At 47.8% G+C, this 7030-nt stretch overlaps 1 protein-coding gene across 1 annotated transcript; it reads right to left on the reverse strand.

Annotated features, from left to right (window-relative positions):
* Window positions 1-61: 61 nt before the first annotated feature.
* Window positions 62-5891, reverse strand: LOC119431982 (uncharacterized). Its single transcript, XM_037699423.2, has 2 exons — window positions 4231-5891; window positions 62-1590 (listed from the first exon to the last, which is right to left on the reverse strand). The coding sequence occupies exons 1-2, from the start codon at window positions 5451-5453 to the stop codon at window positions 600-602; spliced, it is 2214 nt and encodes a 737-aa protein (XP_037555351.1). The 5' UTR covers window positions 5454-5891; the 3' UTR covers window positions 62-599.
* Between the last annotated feature and the right edge of the window lie 1139 nt (window positions 5892-7030).

Below are 7030 nucleotides of genomic sequence, written 5' to 3' on the forward strand. Positions count from 1 at the left end.
TGGAGGTGTAAAGTTGTTCGTCCCACACCATACGTGAAACTGCGAGAATGTGCAAACTTTCTTTCTGCAGATGTGACAAAGTAACAGGCTTTTGATTTTCACTTTGGCATCACTTAGCGCATTACCACAAGCTTGAGCACTGCACGGTGGACTGTCATCGTGCGCGACGTTCATGAGCAACAACTCGATGAAAATTTAGTAGTCGGAAAGTTTTTCTAACTTTGGTAGCACCCGAATGACACAAGCGCAATCTTTATATTTATGAGTATAGTAATAGCCTGGCACAAAATTCTTCACTATACTTTACCTAAAGTTGTCTCACACCAGTTCTCTGTTGTACATCAGTGGGGGTTTTGTGTGACTAGCATTCAGTACAACACTACTCGAATATGACAACTAGAAGTTGCATCTTGATACTGTACACTGAAAGCAACAATAACATAGCCTCGGAAATCTTGCCACTGCGCTAGTTGGCAGCTGGTAATGACGTCTGATCAGCAACAGTTGTTTTCTTATCAGGAACTGACATTCGTTACAAAATGATCCACTACAATACAGGGACTGCAAAATCGGCACATTTACAAAAAGAGTCAACACATTTACTCATAACTCTTTTTTTCCTCAGCCCAACTGGCTGAAGTTGTGCTTGACTCTGAAGGAATGACATCTGACAAACTTAGGTAGCGTGCGATTGCGCACCAACAATCTTGGTTTAGAGCATCCAGCTGTGTGCTAGTAGAGGGATGACAGACGACACCATGTCGCACAACACCGGCAAGACGCAGGTAGTTTGAACTGATGTAATGCTGTGCTGAGACAATTGTAGAGCTCGCATCCTCGTCACTTTGTCCGTTTACCTTCAGTTGCGGCAGAAGAGATGGCTTCATTCGGAGTGTCTCAAATGCTCTCGCAGCTTGTCCGTCCAGCCTCTGCCCCGCAAGGAACCTAATCGCCAGGTTCAAAAGGTTTGTGTTCCTCCGCAGAGCATTCGAGATCCGCCACGACACACGGTTTGCATCGAGGTTGGGGGAAAGCACAAAGTCCATGACAGCTGTGTTTTTGGCCAGTGCCCGAGATATGATGCCAACCCGCTTAATCTTGAGCTCCCATAGTGTGTTCAGGGATAACTTAGTTATGCTGGAGTTCTTTGATAAAAGGAAGGCAATAGTCTTAGCAGATTTCAGGGACAGGCTGGTGCTTTTCATGTGGACCTCCGACACGGTCCGATTCACCAGGAGAGCTTTGGCCACTCGGGCGAGCAGTCCATCGTCTTTGGAGTCGCTGCCCACAGCGATTTCAAGACGCTCGATGGTTCGGTTCGAGACGAGCGCATGGCACAATGCATCAACTGTTTCCGCACAGTGTGTTACTGCCACAACCGTGACGACCTTGACACGTGAATTGGTAGCGAGGCTCTTGAGAAGTGTGCGAATTGCGTTCCCCGTAAGGTAAAAGGTGTTGCAAAGGTGGAGCTCCGTTGGCGAGTCTGAGGCCATTGCCATGGAAAGCATTGGGATGTCTGGCAGTGCCCAGGACACCTGTATGCATGTGTAGCCTCTACCTGCAGCCATTTGGACCGAAAGCCATGCTCTGTAACAAACAAAAGCACCGATGTTGGCCATTCATTTCTGCACAAAATCTGCCAGACTTGCAATATTAAAGTTTCAACAATGCTGAAGTCTTTCAAGGGCACGGCCATGAGCAGCCGTTGCTTTACACAACTGGCGGCTAGCACAAAGTTCTTGCAAAACAGTTTTGCTCCAGGATGCGTCAACTGCTTTGATTTAAAGGGGCATTGCAGCACTTTTTAAGCACAATAAGGAAGTGCTCGCAGTCTGCAGACAATGCTGCCATGAATATGTGAGCCAAATATTATTCCTGTGCATGGAAAAAAGCTCACAATCTCGCATAAAAGATCGCTCACTCTCCTGCTGTGTTGAGGACCCCCCATTACTTACTTCCCAGCTACTGTGCTCCTTTGTTGAGTAAAGCAAGAAATGAGGCTAGTTGATGTTTCCTAATCTTTTAATGTGCCGAGAAGAACTAAGCATAACACGATAGGACAGACCAGGCAACTCTTGCTCTGTCGTCCCTTGCTGGTGTGTCCTGTCGTGCTATTAGTTGTACTTGGTGCACTACAAGATGAAAGCTCTCTCGTTGCTTTCCAACATCTTTGTCAGGCACCAGCTTTAAAGGGCTTTCATGGGTGCACCACGGGTACAAGGAAAAGTAAGAAAGGAGAAATAGGAAGGGCACTGCTGCTGGCACTGCTTCTGCTGAGAATGAACGCGTCGAGGAAGAATGGAGAAAGGAAACATTACACTTGTTGTATCTCCATTATTATTAGGTCCTTTTCAAGAACTTCTGCGAGAATACATTAATTGAAAGACATCGCACTCACTCCAATGTGTTGTCAGTGTTGAAGAATAGATGTTGGAAAACCTCCCTTAAAGGAGCACTAGAGCAACACAATATTTGCGCAGACTAGTAGATTTATCTTTCAAGGCTTTATAGGGTACTGTCAGCGTAAATTGAAAGGCAAACAGGAAGTAGCTGATCAGAACGCCAGTAAGAAATAATTGCATGGAACTTTGTCGTGTAACTGCTCTGTAGCCAGTTTATAGACTCTGTTCATGTTTACAGACAGAGCTACCAGGATACTCCCGGTTGAGCCCTCTTGAATAACAAAGCTTATTTATTTATTTATTATTTACATATTTATAGAACTCTCCAGCTGGCACCGGTTCTGCAGTAGAGTTGGAGTGTCCGACAAGTTAATTTTTATTATGGTTAAGGTAAAAAAAAAAAAAAAAACAACATCCACGAGTTCGACCCATGGCGCACTTACTTTCTTTATATGTGAACAGAATAAGAATATGTGCGATGTGGCAAAATACTTTTTTCTTTGTTAACTTGACTGTAAAAATGCAGGACAGGAAGTTTTCTTGGGTCCTGAACACACTACTAACACAGAGTGGAGGAAAAGGACTATGAGCATGGTGTAGTCCCAAGAGTATGTTTTGGAGTCTGAATTAAGCCCATGATGCAAATGCAGGTGAACATGGAAATGGAACAGTGCGTTGGAGTAGTTTCGGAATTGTTTGCATTTCAATTTATGCTGAAAGTACAGGCATTTCTTTGGCACAGAAAGGTTGATTATCAGTAGAGAAAATGAAGACCTAACTCGTTCCTATTTGGAATTCAGTGCCAGAAATTATGGCATCAGTGACATTAGTCTGGTGTTAGAACTTTACAATGTTTTCGCGCATCAGCAGAGATTATGTCAACTCTTCTGTTTTGGCACAGACAGCTCAAATTGAGGAGCAGTACTGGGACTTTCGGCAGAAATTTTTTACGCAACAAAAAGTTACATATTGACACACAGTAAAGGATGATACCCTTCTAGACGAATAGTCTATCGATGTAGCTCCACTTAATATTTCCCTCTAGAGTTCCTTTAAGTAGTTGTACTACTAGTGACTTGCTCAGTGACTTAAGACAATGAACATCCATTTTGCATCGCGCATTGCTCCATGAGTATACTTCTTTGTTGGCATGATTGTGCATGTCTGCATTGTATTTGTCCAAACATTGGTTATCTACGTCACCCCTTTGCGGGAAGAAAGCTCCTTTTCTCTGGACCTTTGAGTGGAAGTACAAAGGCATGCGTTGTAGCTTATGCACTGCTTTTGCAGGGGGGCTCAAGTGTAATCACAACAGTCCAGAGGGCATTATGGCAATACCCAGGGTGCTCTCCTTGGAAACGTCTATACAAAATACTTGTGCAAAATCAAGTGGGCAGTATTGTCACGGTGCCCTGTGTACAATCACAAGAGGTCATAGCACGCTTAATCTGCAATTGCAACCTCATTGCATGCCAAGGACCGTTCTATTAATCACACTAAATGCACCTCAAGGTTCACACCTTGAGCTACAACTTGCGCTTGGACCATGTATTAGTGCCGCTGATGCATCCCACGATATGAGGGCAGTTTTAACTTTTCTGCGAGACACTCGTATCAATGAGATAATTTCATTCTGTATATTGTGTTATGTGTATGTTATGTCTGTTAAGTGTTGTATGTCCTGCATCCCATTTTGCATAATAAAATATGCACTAAATGCACTGGCGTTCGTGCCAACAATGCAAAATATGGCGCCGTGCTAGCATGTTTACCGCATACAACAAATACATTTGAGCTACTTTGTTTGATTAAAAAGAAGAGTTACCTTTCCTCTTCAGAAGCTCGAACCTGACTGAAAAGCACTTGCTTCAAAGTCCTGTTTTTATGCAGTGCCGTGCAGAACGCTGCGACCGCACGCGCAGTGAACATGTTGTCCTTCAGGTTCAGCACTTCGAGGGTACGGTTGGTCTCCAGTGCTGCTGCGAGTTGCACGGCGCAGCTGTCATCAAGTCGCGAGTACATCATCTCCAACCTTCGTAGTCCTGTGTTCGCCCGCAGCGCCTCTGCAAGTAACGCTACACTGTCACCAACATTGGAACCACACAGGTCCAGATGCCTCAGGGTTTTGTTCACAGCCAAGGCTTCAAGCAGGCGGCGAATGTCCGCTTCGCTCTGAGTAACATCCGATTCGCACTGGAAAAAGCACAATTCTTCAAGCGACGTATTGACTTCCAGAGCTTCTGCAATGCCGCCGAGATTCGCCCGTTTTTTAAGGCTATCGCTCAGATCCAGCTTACGCAGCTGCTTGGCGTCTCGCACAAGTATGGCCACAGACGCCATACAGCTTTTACCGAGAATGTTCTTGACAACGGACAGCTCGCTGAGGACACGGCAACGGCGCATGGCTCGGAGCAGCCTGTTGGTGATGTTCTTCGACACGCCATTGTTCTCGAAGACGATGGAGGTAAGATGGTCCACGTTACGGTTTATCAGCTTGACCATGTGCCGGGAAAGGGGCACACTAATGGGCAATTGCGCGAACTCAAACTTTTCGAGTACGGCGAGGGCCGCCAATCCTTCGGCGAGCTCGTCGTCGCTGACGGGCGTGTCGTAGTCACGACCTACTGTATTCTCTATTGGGTCGTAGTCGTAGTTGCCCCGAAGCACCAGGTGCCGCAGGTTGCAACTCCGGCCCAAAGTCAGGGCGAGCGTCGACGCCGGCCGGTTCAGTAGAACAGTTCGCGTCCCGTCGAGCGAGACACACTGTACGCATCGGTGCACCCTCGGAAGCCAAGAGAGGACGTAAGCCGCATCGTACAACTCCTCGACGTCGCCGTACGGACGCCTGTTTGTCGGCAGCGTAAGGAAGGCGAGTCTGCCGGGTGCAACTTGTTTTAGTTCGAGGCTCGCCGGATACAGGACCTTGTTCCATCCGTGCAGGCCACGAGAAAGCCAGCAGTCGTCGTCGTGAGATTGGTACTGACAGGGACGGTCGAGGTCCAGACCACGAGCTGTCAGGCGCCCCACGATCTTTTCGGGATACGTCATTATTGCTCCGATTTGCGGATTTGGACGTACCAGCTTCCGTTGAGTTGCCAAGTAGATGAATTCAGCTACAGTTTCGAGCAACGTACGACGCAGAGATGTACTTGCCCGTCTTCAGCGTTATGCTTCTGAATAAGCGTTTTTGCGATCACCGCCACGGCGAAGCCTCTACGTTTTAGCATGCGTCGTAGTCAGTTTGTATCGACCAAGTATGACACTTGTGCCGGCGATTAGACAGCCTCCACCGTATCTCGATCTACATAGCGGCGTTCGACCAAAATTGAGAAAACTCCAAGCTGTATTTGCCCTAACACAACCGAAATCGAAGTATTGATCGAAGTCACTCTAATCGAAGTAGCAGACGTCGTCCGTTGGTGGCCATGACGATAATGTTTCTTAAGTTTATATAGTGGTTCACATGGTGGTTCAGGAAGTGGAAACGACGCTATTTTCTGCTACCCGGAAAGGAGTATGGCTCAGCATCATGGGTAGAGTGACCTAGAATATTTTAGGTCACTCTAATCATGGGGGGAGGGGGAGAGGGGGAAGAAGAGATAGGAAGGATAAGTGGGACGGGGTATGTAGTAAAGCCCTCTCCTCCTCCGCCTTCTCTCCTCCTCGTTTCTCCTCTCTTTCGCGCTCCTTTTTCGACCGTTGCGCCGCCTACACCGCTCGAAACACGTGCACTTGTTTATCTTTCGCCGCTGATCAGATTCGACGATCGCGGACGGTGTTCGCCGCTATCGTCGTGCTCCTCGCCAGTCGGTAGACGCTTCTCGGGCGAAAATGGCGATGGAGCGTGATCGTAAACAAACGCAGCCAGCGCCCGGCAGCGCGACGGTCCACGTGATGCCATTAGGCCAATACCGACGCGGAGTCGGCCTCGGACAGGGTGTGCGAGGAGGCGGCGGCATTCTTCAAAGCGTGACGCTAAAATCCCTATATAAGAAAAGTACCGCCATCCTTTGATAAACACCGCTTCGCTCTTTTCCTTATCTCCGATTGGGCGATGATAGCGCGCGCTTTTCACTTCTTTATATTTTCTTTTTTTTCCGCCTCAGAGCCATGTCGAAAGTCCTCTGCGCAGCCGCAGTCGCCGGCGGCGGCGCGCGCCCGGCCTGAAAGCTTCAACGTGGACTTTCTAGGTGCGCCACCGTCGACTTGGCTTTCGCAAGCAAAAAGTAAAGAAAACAGCAAGCGCTTTAGGAGAGGAAGCGGCGGAGGAAAGAGTAGATGGCGGTACTTTTCTTATATAGGGACTTTAGGTAGGACGAGGTACAGTCAACGCCTCCTATAAAGACGTTGGTACAGTGTACTAGAAGAGTCTAGTACACTGTAGACGAGGAAAGGGGTAGGTGGCAGCAGCATGCCATGGCAAGTAAAATCCCTATATAAGAAAAGTACCGCCATCCTTTGATAAACGCCGCTTCTCTCTCTCTCTCCTGTATCTCCGATTGGACGATGATAGCGCGCGCTTTTCACTTCTTTATATTTTCTTTTTTTCCGCCTCAGAGCCATGTTGAAAGTCCTCTGCGCAGCCGCAGTCGCCGGCGGCGGCGGCGCGCGCCCGGCCTGAAAGC

Source organism: Dermacentor silvarum, chromosome 10 (genome assembly GCF_013339745.2).
Source record: "Dermacentor silvarum isolate Dsil-2018 chromosome 10, BIME_Dsil_1.4, whole genome shotgun sequence".
Classification (NCBI taxonomy): domain Eukaryota; kingdom Metazoa; phylum Arthropoda; class Arachnida; order Ixodida; family Ixodidae; genus Dermacentor; species Dermacentor silvarum.